Source organism: Entelurus aequoreus, linkage group LG09 (assembly GCF_033978785.1).
Source record: "Entelurus aequoreus isolate RoL-2023_Sb linkage group LG09, RoL_Eaeq_v1.1, whole genome shotgun sequence".
Taxonomy (NCBI): domain Eukaryota; kingdom Metazoa; phylum Chordata; class Actinopteri; order Syngnathiformes; family Syngnathidae; genus Entelurus; species Entelurus aequoreus.
Window position 1 is genome coordinate 27469306 of NC_084739.1, and position 14313 is coordinate 27483618.

At 37.3% G+C, this 14313-nt stretch overlaps 1 protein-coding gene across 4 annotated transcripts in view; it reads right to left on the reverse strand.

Annotated features, from left to right (window-relative positions):
* macrod2 (mono-ADP ribosylhydrolase 2) overlaps positions 1-14313 on the reverse strand; it is a 1153479-nt gene that overhangs the window by 714908 nt on the left and 424258 nt on the right. For all 4 annotated transcript variants that reach the window (XM_062058480.1, XM_062058481.1, XM_062058479.1 and 1 more), the window contains one exon: positions 13758-13874. In XM_062058480.1, coding sequence (XP_061914464.1) covers positions 13758-13874 — 117 coding nt within the window. The remainder of the gene's footprint in view (positions 1-13757; positions 13875-14313) is intronic.

The following is a 14313-nucleotide window of genomic DNA, read 5'->3' on the forward strand; positions in this document are numbered from 1 at the left end:
CTCAACTTTCCGAAAAAGTATCCATCCATCCATCCATTTTCTACCGCTTGTCCCTTTTGGGGTCGCGGGGGGTGCTGGAGCCTATCTCAGCTGCATTCGGGCGGTAGGCGGGGTACACCCTGGACAAATTGTTTAGGATGCCACATTTTCAGAAAGTTATATTGAGGTTTTATACACATAATGTAAGTATATATGTGAGAGGTTTGGACTTCTCTCTTAACTATTATCTATATTTTGTATATTCCTGACAATCTGCTGTTTTTGAGGGCCTACTGCAAAAAAATGCTAGTCAATCATCATCCTTAAGAATCTAGTCTTTTAAGAAAAGTGCTGCTAGCATTTTTTTATTTTCCAAGTTTTTTTTAACCAAATTCACAGGACAGATTGCCCCTGGCATTTATGCTGTGGCATAAATTATAATAAAAACACCTTTTTTTGTATGCAGCTCTGTATCGATCGGCGGGTGAGCGGGTGTATCGGATGTTGTTATCGGGTGACTTACTGTTTCTATACAGTTTATTAGGTTCATTTTCGACCGTGACTGAAAAAGAAAATAGCGGTGAGGTTTTCCTTCAAGATATATATTTTTGACAGTGTACATTTTCAAAAGATAAATTCTGATATTTTTGGAGAGGGTGGGGTATGGTTTACTTTGCAATCAGGGAACACACCCACAGACAGACAGAACTGTGAAATGTGACTGTGGAACACAACATTTACACCAAAACATATCCGATACATATTATTCAAACCACATAAAAGTGTGTTAAATGCAGGTTGAAATCATCATTGGTACTTTTTTTATTAAATTACCTGTGTGTTGCAAATAGTTTCCTGGCCATGCTTAAGAAAATACTGATACAGACAACACAACAACTGAAGTAGCTTATTCTCCAAAGATTTTAGTAAGAAAATGAATGCTTGGTATTATTTAGAGAACAATATTACAGACATCAATTCATGCATTTTTTAGTGTTTGTTCTGTTCAGGGTCACGGGTGAGCTGGAGCGTATCCCAGCTGACTTTGGATGAGAGGCGTGGTACACCCGAGACTGGCAACCAGTCAATTACTTTTTTTTTTACTAAATCTTTTGGAGAAAAGGCTACTTTAGTATCAGCGGTGTACTAAGTCTGGCCATTCAGATGTTATCAATTTATGTTGAACACATCGGAATGAGACCAATGTGAATTGAAAGGCACAAGCAGGCTTTCATTTGGTTGTTTTCTTAAAGGGGAAATGCACTTCTTTGGAATTTTGCTTATTGTTCACAATCAATATAAAAGAAGTGACAACATATGTGTTTTTTTAAATGCTTTCTAACTTGTAAATAAACATAAATAAAAGTCTGCTTACAGCGGAGCCAAAGGGAGCTCCCCTATTTAAATAACTTAATTTAAATAACCATTCAAAAACCGCCAACAATACCCCATTTACATTTCGTGATTTGAATACTAACCAAGTATCGGTGATATTGTTATCATAAACGCTAACACAGAAACTATTTATAGCGGCACAATGATCACCACCGTGTGCCCCTATGTTTACATCATTGGGTGGACTGCTGCTTTCTCGCTTGGTGCTCCTTTGAAGTGTATTCTAGATCATAAATCATGCCTCTCACTTGGGCAGAAGAAGTCTGAGTAGGTATTCCAACATGTTGGTACACTTTGACAGCCATTTGGGACCTGAAAGTGGTGAGGACGACACCCCTTTTCTTTGTGAGGATAATGAGATACTTTTCATCTAAATGGGAATGTATGAAAATCGCAGAAGTCGGCGTCCTAACAACAGTTACCTTGTACAGCAAGTGATGTTTTATTGTGTTTGTTGGCTCTCACGAAGTCTACAGTGAGTAAAAATCAGTGATGGAAAAAAAAAAAAAAAAACCTATTGATGCGTTTTTTTTAATTAATGCACTGCCTATTCCTAAATTGATCTAAATACATACATATTAAATGTTTTTATAAATGTGCCCGTTACTACATTACATATATACTTACATTATGTGTATAAAACCTCAATTGAGGTGTTTGGATGTTTTTGAAGGGGTTTTATAGGCGGAATTGCGCGGATTCCATAGACTACATTGTAAGCGGACTTTTGATCGCATTTATTTTAATATTTAGAATGCAAAAAAAGGAACATCCATCGCCGTGTCTCTCATAATGATTGTGAATGATAGGAAAAATTCCCAAAAAAGTGCAGTTCACCTTTATTGTAAACTGTCAGATCCTCATCTGCCACCCTGTTATTTTTATGATGGTCATTATACAATGGGTATATTTACAAATATCACATATTTTACAACCATACACGTCATCGGAAACAATTTTGCAATAGCATACTCATGAATATATGCCATGGTGGGCTACACTTGACATAATATTTTCATTTAATCGTGAATCTATGAACAAATGAGTTACTTGTCCAAAATCAGGGCAAATGGACGATTTCCTTGTCAAGCTGATGTAGGAGATAGTTTTTGGAGTCTTTCCGCTATGGTAGGTGGGTAATTACTGTCATTGATTAATAATCCCTGGCCAGCCCATTATAATCAGTGCCACATGTGCAAAGGGAAGGCTCATTTGCCAGTGGGATTTGCAGCCTAAAATGCTTAGTTGGATGTAAGGGAGACCCGTTTTCTTGTCTTGCACTTAAGAATTAGTGATAGGGTGGACGAGTATGGTCGAGTTTCAGTTCCTCAGGACATGGGAACTCCAAAAAAGGAAAACTGATTTCAGACGGTCTGCTTTTTTTCCCTGTGGAGACTTATAGAGGAGACCGGGGTTGGTTGTCACTCAGATTGGTTTTCACAGTCATTATATTATCATATCATATTGTAGAATGAAAATTTACAGAATTGGGAGGAGAGTTCACCTAGGTAGTTTTCCCGAGAGTAAGACGGCTGGACTTGAGGTGAGAGAAGTTTGTGTTTTTCATGTCAAATTGTAAAAATTTACCTTTTTTTTTTTCTTCTTTTGCACAATAGCATTATAATAAATATTACTCTTAAAAAGTGTGACAGGAAAGGTAAAGTTTAGATTGTTGTTAGCAAGCTAACTAGTTGTTACACAGTTGTTTGCCTGAATGCTAGCAAAAAATACCACATTCTCTTAGGGTTGATTGTCACATAAACTCATATTAGGGTTGTACGGTATACCGGTATTAGTATAGTACTGCGATACTAATTAATCATATTCGGTACGATACTACCTCTGAAAAGTACCGGTCCATTTTTTGGCATCACAACATCTTCTTTCGTATTTAAAATCATATTTGGTTTATAAACACAGGAAATATGTCCCTGGACACATGAGGACTTTGAATATGACCATTGTATGATCCTGTACCTACTAGGTATTGTATTTATACGCACATTTGTGGTATCATCCAAAATGTATTAATTAAAGTATCAAACAACAGAATAATAAATGATTATTACATTTTAACATAAGTGTAGACAGAACATTTGAAAAGTTAAGTTAAAGTTAAAGTACCAATGATTGTCTCACACACACACTAGGTGTGGTGAAATTTGTCCTCTGCATTTGACTAAGAGAAAGTAAGCAGATATTTACAGTAAATGAACAAGTAGATTAATCATTCATTTTCTACCACTTGTCCTTAATAATGTTGACAAAATAATAGAATGATAAATTACACAATATGTTACTGCATATGCCAGCAGACTAAATTAGGAGCCTTTGTTTGCTTACTTACTAATAAAAGACAAGTTGTCTTGTATGTTCACTATTTTATTTAAGGACCAACTTGCAATAAGAAACATATGTTTAATGTACCATAAAATTATTTGTTAAAATAAAGCTAATAATGCAATTTTTTGTGGTCCCCTTTATTTAGAAAAGTACCGAAAAGTACCAAAATGTATCGAAATAATTTTGGTACCGGTACCAAAATATTGGTATCGGGATAACACTTACTCATACATTCATAAATATCACAAATACAATAGGGTTACCCAAATGTGTTTGCTGTTCATCTTCCTTGCTCATATATTGTAATGACACATTAAGTTATGTATTCATCAACTTGTCAAAGCAATTAAACTTTCACATGTAGTTCCGCCTGGTTACCTTTTGAAAAAATGTCATTGTGACAACAAACACCATAGTTGGTGTGACAACCATTTCCGTGATCAGGTTGGTTGTCAATGCATATCAGTGTCATAATTTTTTAAGAATAGGTTGGAAAATGATGAAGATACACATTTCAAGCAAGCACCATGCGCTTCTATGTTATGAATTTTATGAATAATTCTAGAAATATGTTTTGATGATTAGCAATTCACAATAAAGTTAAACAAGTAAAAATAAAACTAAACTGATTCTCCCATAGTTATATTATAGGACTTGATCTAGCTATATATGTATATATTAGGGGTGTGGGAAAAACGATTTGAATTCGAAACGCGATTCTCATGTTGTGCGATTCAGAGTCAATTATCATTTAAAAAAAATAGATTTTTTTTTTTTTTAATGTATTCATTTTTTAATTATTATTATTATATTTTTTTTATTTTTTTTTTATTTTTTTAATTAATCAATCCAACAAAACAATACACAGCAATACCATAAAAATGCAGTCCAATTCCAAAACCAAAGCCGACCCAGCAACACTCAGAACTGCAATAAACATAGCAATTGAGAGGAGACACAAACACGACACAGAACAAACCAAAAGTAGTGAAACAAAAATGAATATTATCAACAACAGTATCAATATTAGTTACAATTTCAACATAGCAGTGATTAAAAATCCCTCATTGACATTATCATTAGACATTAATAAAACATTAAAAAAGGAACAATCGTGTCACAGTGGCTTACACTTGCATCGCATCTCATAAGCTTGACAACACACTGTGTCCAATATTTTCACTAAGATAAAATAAGTCATATTTTTGGTTCATTTAATAGTTAAAACAAATTTACATTATTGCAATCAGTTGATAAAACATAGTCCTTTACAATTATAAAAGCTTTTTACAAAAATATACTACTCTGCTTGCATGTCAGCAGACTGGGGTAGATCCTGCTGAAATCCTATGTATTGAATGAATAGAGAATCGTTTTGAATCGGGAAAAAAATCGTTTTTGAATCGAGAATCGTGTTGAATTGAAAAAAAAATTGATTTTGAATCGAATCGTGACCCCAAGAATCGATATTGAATCGAATCGTGGGACACCCAAAGATTCACAGCCCTAATATATATATATATATATATATATATATATATATATATATATATATATATATATATATATATATATATATATATATATTTTTATAGCTGATGGAGGAATTAAAGGGGAACTAAACTTTTTTGGGAATATTGCCTATCGTTCACAATCATTATGCAAGACATGATGGATGGATAAAAAAAAAAAAAAGTGTTCTAAATAATAAATTAACGTAAATAAAAACCTGTTTAGAGCGGAGTCAATGGCCAATGGGAGCTCCACTATTTCCCCCATGAAATCCAATAAATAACAATTCAAACAATTCCAAAACCATTCCATTCATCCATCCATCCATTTTCTACCGCTTGTCCCTTTTGGGGTCGCGGGGGGTCGCTGGAATTGGGCGGAAGGCGGGATACACCCTGGACAAGTCGCCACCTCATCACAGCAAAACCATTCCAACAATACTCAATTTACATTTTGTGACTTGAATATTAACCAAGTATTAGTGATATTGTTATTATAAGCACTAACACAGACAAACTATTTATAGCGGTGCTGTGATCACTCCTGTGTGTCCCTATGTTTACGTCATCTAATGGTCTGCTGCTTCCCTGCTCCCTGTAAGTTTATTCTAAATCATGAAGCATGCATCTCACCTGGACAGAAAAAGTCTCTCAAGGATTTCGCAATGTTACGATAGCGCCAATTCACGCAAATTCAACCAATCTCCCTGAATAATGTGTGGCCTCGCAATTGTGCCCAATACCTGCAATTTCCCTGCACATTTGGGTCAATCATCAACATTTTCATCCATCAAATTTGTCCCTGAAGCATTTGAACGCAATTCAACCGTCTAACCATTCAAATGTCTCCCTGTATCGCCGGGGGACGATTTTACCACACATATTTTTAAATGCTGCGGCAAAATGGGGCAACAATCACTGGAAAGCCCTTCTGGAAGGATTGAGCGTTAAAAAATTGCCCCTTCATTTGATTATTGTCATGCTTACCAACAAACCGAAACTTGCTTTAGAATAAATATTTAAAGGGACAGACATATTTAGTTGAGATAATGTCAAATTTTATTTGAAATTGGTTTGAATGACAAAAAAATCTTAGAATAGCTTGTTTATCAACAAAGATTTATAAGACCTGCTTTTGCAAGCATTGATTTTTTTTCTGACATAATTGAAATACATCAATCAAGAGAGATGTAATACTTTGTTGACAAACATTATTTCCACGTTTTCACAAGCCACATAAAATGATGTGAGTACTTGAATGTAAGAATATTTGTATGGCACAATGTGTCTATTATCTGGAGGGCCCATTTGCCAGTACTCTGAATAACCACGAGCAGATGTTGGTTTAAGTTATTAGTTTTGTTATACAATTATCCAAATCGGTTTGATTTTTTTTTTTTACAAAATGTTCACACATTTAGCGTTAAGCACATGGCCATTACCGACACATTAACTTTGAATTAAGTGAATATACTCCATAATTTCCCCATAAGTGTTTATGCTGTTCTCTCGTTACGTTTTATGGCATAATTTGTCGCAAAATTTAGGAAGATACAAAAAAAAAGGAGGCCACATTGGTTTGAAGCTTGTTCTGAAGCATAAGCATTCTACAGAGGCACTATAGAGAGCCTACTGACCAACTGCATCTCTGTCTGGACTGGAGCCTGCAGTGCCTCAGACTAGAAGTCTCTGCAGAGAGTGGGGGAAAAGATCACCAGGACTCCTCTTCCTCCTATCCGGGAAATCACAAAAAGCCGCTGCCTGACTAGGGCTCAGAAAATCAGTAGAGACTTCTCCCACACCCACCAAAGACTGTTTTCACTGCTGGACTCAAGAAAGAGGTTCCGCAGCCTCAGTAGCAGGTCCTGTAGGTTCTGTAACAGCTTCTTTCCTCAGGCCATAAGACTCTTGAACGCATCATAATAATCCCCTCAATTCCCCCAAACAATGGATTAACTCGCTGGACTATAAAGACAATATAACATACATCCCTAAATGTGGATGCATATGCAAAAGTGCAATATATTTATCTGTACAGTAATCTATTTATATCTGCACCTTCTTTTGTAAATGCAAACACTGTTATTGCTCTTTTATCCTGCACTACCACGAGCTAATAGAACGAAATTCCGTTCTTATCTGTACTGTAAAGTTCAAATTTGAATGACAATAAAGGAAATCTAAGTCTAAGTGAGAAGGTGAACATTTTAGTGTGGATTGCAGACCCAAAAAGGCTTCCTAATGTGTTTGGAAGGGACAAACATGACATTAATGCAAATAAATGAACAATATTTTGAGGAACAAACAGACTGAGCATGTGACCTTAATGTGTTAAAGAACACAGCTGAAGAGATGGCGCGATGAGGACTTCGATCAGTGCAGAGAGAAAGATGTTAACAACTACGAGCAAAGAGAACTCCACTTGTTTTCAAAAATTGGACTGAGTGCTTCCTTTGAGGAACCGCTCAATCTATAATAAGTTATCTGCTCAGAGGAGGTGTTTTACCCCAAGATAATTACAATAACAGTACCCAGTGGCAGCATGATTGCTCCCAGGTGACATTGCAGCTTATTAAACTGTCACGGTGTGCCCTGTTTTGGTGTTGCAGTCTCTTGATCCGGCTACCCGAAAAAGACAGACTCACAATTTATCTGCTCCATTTGTTTGACATTTTTTCTACAACGCAGTGTGTTAACACAACCTAATTTCATCTGGGCCTCCACGTCTACTCTTGGCTGTCTCGTGGAAATCCTTCAGGGTTAGGTTAGGACCATGGGGACACTTGTCTCGACCGAATTACAACAAGTGACATCTCTTCCATTCATTAGTGTTTCCCAAACCCGACTTCACTTTCACTTTAAAAGTCACACAGATGCTCTTAAAAATTACCCCAAAAAATTTGAGCCGATCCATTAGTTGCTTGCTCACACAGAAGTATGATTGTCAACTGTCCTTTAAAAAACCGAATCGTCCCATATTTAGAAACAACCGAGCATGTTTCGTATTACGCTGTCAAGGGATTCACTTTGTTCCATATTTTTATTACTGTTAAAATTAAAAATAGTCCGTAAAATATCAATAAATTATTTCAAACGACAAGAGCTTTCCAAGTCTGTTACAGACTAAGCCAATGGAGTGATCGCTCACCTGTCAAACTCACTGTCGCTCTACTTTTCTGGCATCTGTTAGTTCTGCCGTGGCTGCTATCACTTCCCAAGTTTGGCGGCAGCTAGCTAGCAAGAATTATCTTCCACCATCCATCCATCCATCCATTTTCTACCGCTTCTGGTAATCAGACTCCAAATTGGACTTTTTACAACAGTCATACTTTTTGTGGCTATCACATCAATGAGATACATGCTAACTTAGTAGTATTAAGTGTCATTCAACAACTCTGCTCTCTTGTTGTTAGTATAATAATATCTTGTTCTCAAAACACGACAGCAAATGTGTATCCATCCATCAATCCATCCATCCATCTTCTACCGCTTGTCCCGTTCGGGGTCACGGGGGGTGCTGGTACCTATCTCAGCTGCATTCGGGCGGAAGGCGGGGTACACTCTGGACAAGTCGCCACCTCATCACAGGGCCAACACAGATAGACAGACAACATTCACACACTAGGGTCAATTTAGTGTTGTCAATGAACCTTACCTGCTCTATTTGATTTTGATTCATGGTGACCTGAATTTCCTGTATCTACAATGTTAAACATAACCGTTCAGTGTCCAGCTTTATGATATAGTGACCTTACAGGAGTTTACCTGGTAATAAAGTAACTCAACAAAGGGTTAATACTGTTGACTTCAACTGTATATTCATGTGATCAATTCTGACATTATACTTTTATTTCATGACAAATTAATAAAATATAGCAAAAAGACAATAACCACACTGAGTGGAAATCTTGTTTTATAAATAAAGCTAAATTTAAATGTTTCCAGTGATATTAGCAAAACACAAATATGTCACTTCTCATTTTGTCAAGGTAGTTCCCATACTGATTAAAAATTAAAGCAGAACACTGAATTTACACTGTTTAAGGTACGCAGGGCAGACTTCTGTTAGATAAATATGTTTATTTTTATACTGTTAAAGGGGAATTGCACTTATTTTGAAATGTTGCCTATCATTCACAATGCCTATACAAGACAAGAACACATGTTTTTTTTTTTTAATGGGTTCTAATTAATAAAATATGGCAAGTACGAGTTGGCTAACAATACAACTAATAGAGTACTTTATCAAGTCCATTAACCCCTCTAAAACAACATCCAAAAACTGCCAACAATACTCATATTACATCTTATAACCTGAATATAAACCAAGTATTTGCGATACTGTTCGTAAAAGCGCTAACGTAGACAAACTACACTTTACGGCGCCCCAATCACCGAGAGCTAACTAGCCTAGGCAGCTACATTGACATACTGAGCTGCTGCATCACCTCCGATTTGGTGAAAGTTAATTCTATATTATAAATAATGTCTCTCATTTGTATAGTTAGTAGAAGGTTGTGGCCATAAACTGAGAAGTTGGTTAACTTTGACGTTCAACTTAGACCTGGAGATAGCGAGCAAGACACGAAAAGACGGCCGACGGCCTAATATTAAACCTGCGTGACGATTATGATCAATTATTCATCCAAATGGGAAGATGTGAACATTTTCATTTGGCATCCCAGTGAGAGCAGACGTTGTACGGTAAGTGGTAGTTTTATTATGTTCATAGTTTTTATTTTTTGTTTAGCACTTAGCAATACTGCTACATGATGCTTAGTGTTATACTAAAGCTGGATCTGTTTAGCACACAGCTTCTAAAACTTGTAGATTATCCTCTGCATATGCAGGCACAAAAATATAAAGTTCTGGATCATCATTTGTCCCAAAGTAGTCTTTGTTGGCTCCCACAAAGCCTGCCATGTGTAGTAATGTTGGTATTGTTGAAGGGAAAAGCAAACATCGTGAAGCGTCTGTGAAATGAATACACTGCCGTATGTATAAAATGACCAGAATACGTAAATATAACATGTTATTATGAATGTGTCTTTTACTACATTATATATACAGTGCATCCAGAAATGATTCACAAATTCTGCCAGCAGTCAAATAGTATAAAAATATGTGTGTGTTCATTGTCAGTCATCAGGTCATCTAATCCATAAAAGTTAAATGGATGCAACTCTGAAACATCTTCAACAAACAAGAAGAGTCCAGTTGGCTTAGGGAGTTAGCAGCTTTACACAAGAGAGAAACGGATAAAACCCAAAGTTCATAAATTGTGAAAGTTGTGTGGTCCGGTATTAGAACAAATGAAGGCTGAACAAAGAATCAATCAAATGGAGAAACAATAAGCCTCCTAGTATTTGTTTGTATACGGATGATGCTCTCATTCAGCCATATCAGCACCCATCATAATAATCATCTCCCGACAAAACACTCCCCATTTAGAAAGATGACTTTTTAAAACTAATACATTTAGATGAAAATGTTTTTTTTCTCTCATTAAAATCCTGCACAGTGCTATTTGATTGGACACTCCATCATTATGAGCAGGTGTGCAAATGTCGATACGATGTGTGTAATATGTATCAAATTCTTCATCGAGTATGTTCCCTATTTAATCATTCAACCTAATGCATCTGCACACACACACAAGAGCAACAACATCTACTCACCTGGTTGCATTCATCATTGCCACGTCAACATGATCAACAAACAGGAACAATGGGCACCAGCTAGACCAGGGGTGTCAAACTCATTGTAGATCGGGGGCCACATGGAGAAAAATCTACTCCCAAGTGGGCCGGACTGGTAAAATCACAGCACGATAACTTAAAAAATACACACGTTCTGAAAATGTACAAATCATAATTTTGTAGGGTTTTTTTTTTTTTACAATTACATGTTGCGGTTAATAGTATTATATCTTTATTTTTTATTTATATTTTCTGAATAAATTGTGATAATGTTCATCAGTCAACTCATTGGTGTTAATTTTCAATCTATCAAGATAAATTACAGGATGTTATTTATGTAGTTTGATCATTTTCCTCCACTGATGTACTAACATCATGTTGTTTATTTTGTACATATGTAGCCTCATCTACAAAGATACAAATAATTGCTATTGCGACATCCTGTCAACACATTTAGAACAGCAGTTTCTTTCATTCCAAACTTTCAGGTTAATTTTTATACTTAGCAAACTCATCCCGCGGGCCGGATAAAACCGTTCGCTGGCCTGATCCGGCCCTCGGGCCGTACTTTTGAAACTCCTGATATAGACACTTTATTAAGTACACTCTAATGAGACTAATACCACAGTGCAGGCATAATACGATCACAGTTATGACCAGTTTTCATTGACACAATAACAAAGGGTCATCATTCAACATTATTGCAACTGTAGGTCACAATAGGAGGAATTCCTAATGCTAGTTACAAATCAGTGTGCAATGTCGTCAAGTTACAGTACTTTAGCAGCATCATTTAGGCAAGGCAAGGCAAGGCAACTTTATTTGTATAGCGCTTTTCATACACAAGGCAGACTCAAAGTGCTTCACAGACAACAAAGTGAAATGAAAGAAAATAAAAGCAAAATTAAAATGCAGACAATAAAAATAAAAACAGTGCAGACGTTAAAAGTTAAAAGATTAAAAGATTTAGCTGAAAGCTAAGGTGAACATAAAAGTCTTCAGTCTAGTTTTAAAAGTAGTGAGAGTTGGGGAGAGTCTGACATCTTCAGGAAGTTTATTCCAGCTATGTGTTGCATAGTGACTGAATGATGATCTCCCTTGATTTGAGTTTACTCTTGGAACCGCTAACAGATTGGTCTCAGAAGATCTTAGTGATCTAGAGGGCGTATATAGTGGGAGCATATCAGTGATATACTTGGGCCCTAGACCATGTAGTGATTTATATGTGAGCAGGAGGATTTTGAAATCTATTCTCTGATGTACAGGGAGCCAATGTAAGGATTTAAGAATTGGTGTAATGTGCTCACATTTTTTGGTCTTTGTTAGAACTCTAGCAGCAGCGTTCTGAACAAGCTGTAGCTGCCTGACAGTTTTTTTGGGAAGACCTGCAAGGAGACCATTACAATAGTCTAGCCTACTGGTAATAAAGGCATGTACAAGTTTTTCTAAGTCTTGAGCTGACATGAGCCCTCTAAGTCTTTTTACATTTTTGAGGTGATAGTAGGCCGATTTTGTTACTGATTTGATGTGACTGTCGAAATGTAAATCAGAATCTAAAATAACCCCAAGATTTCTGGCTTTATTTGAGGTTTTCAGGGACAGTGATTGAAGGTGTTGGATGACTTTAAACCTTTCTTTTTTAGCACCAAAAACAATTATCTCAGTTTTATCTTCATTTAGTTGTAGGAAATTTTGGCACATCCAGTGTTTGACTTGCTCAATGCACTGGCACAGAAGATCTATGGGGCGATAGTCATTTGGTGATAGCGCTACATAGATTTGGGTGTCATCGGCATAGCAATGATGGTCAATGTTATTATTTTGCATGATTTGTCCTAGTGGGAGCATATAGATGTTAAATAAAGTCGGCCCCAAGATTGAACCTTGGGGGACTCCACACGTTACGTTGGTTGGTTCTGATACAAAGTCACCAATGGAAACAAAATAGTTCCTATCTTGTAGATATGACTTGAACCAGCTTAAAACTGTGCCTGAGATCCCCACCCAGTTTTCCAACCTGTCCAAAAGTATTGAGTGGTCGACAGTGTCAAATGCAGCACTGAGGTCCAAAAGCATTAATACTGAAGTTTTGCCAGAGTCTGTGTTTAGACGGAGTGCAGAAGTATATAAAATGCAACAGTTTTTTATCAAAGTCCTTATAACACATCGGTGTAGTAACCATCAGATGGTACCCAAAAGGGTATCATCCAGTAGCCCATTGTTACTGCATACGTAGACAACTCAACATTCTCATCAAAACACCTGCCTGCCTTGGCCGTATATCCCCGGGCTTGGCTCTCATTAGACCAGGGGTGCCCAAACTGGAGCCCGCCGAGTCTTTTCATTTCGCCTGCTAAAGGGTGACTCCCCACATCTGTATACATATTCCTACTCTGTTTAAGCTCACACAATCACTGATGGCACATCCACAAGGCTATCAAGTTGACATCTATCAAACGTGATGATTGCCACGACCTTGAATAATGGCGGTATGGGAATAAACTACACACTTATTGTGTGTGTGTTTTCCCACAGCTCATCGGGACATTTTGAATTTGGCCCATGGAGGCATAAAGTTTGGGCGCCCCTGCATTAGACTGTGTAGGTGTACCTAATGTTGTGACCAGTGGGTGCAGAATTTTGCTAGTTTGCTAGATGCACTTTGATGTGCAACATCAACTCTTTAATCTGTGTGTGACTGTGGTGTGATGGAGCAGCTTTCATTAGCCACCAGTGCGTGCACACATGCACACACACACACACACACACACACACACACACACACACACACACGCAGCGCAAAGGGAAAACATTAATTACTGGTACTCACATCTTGCAGGAAGATCATAGCCGCAGGTGATCTTGGCTTTGCCGGTATCACAGCCATTTAGTGTTTGACACTCATCATAGAGACAGGGACCTGCCGCTTTGTGTATGCAACCGTCGACTGAAACACACAAGACATGCACAAGTGAAAAGAGGCCGACCTGAGAAGACATTTAGAAGAGCACGCACATGACAGCTCCGATATTGCAACGGAAACAGGAGCATAATTGTGATACCTCAACTCAAAGACAAAGACTAGAATGGGTCTGCCACAGTGTGCTGTGCTTGTTCCTAGTAAATATTGACAGGCTTAGGAATGAAATTAGCTGGGCTAGGATCTAATAACGCCTCCACACACAGCGAAAATGAGACTGTTCTTCCTGTAATCCCTCTCCCCTGTCAACAGCCATCTACAATCAGATCATTAACTATATTTTCTGCCCCGTGCTGGGAATCTTATATCTGGCCCGGTGTGATGCGGCTCCCGTGTTCCGATTCTGTCGCGCTCCCTCTTAATGTGTGTCCTGGTTCTACTGAAGGAACCAAACCCCCATCCCTCC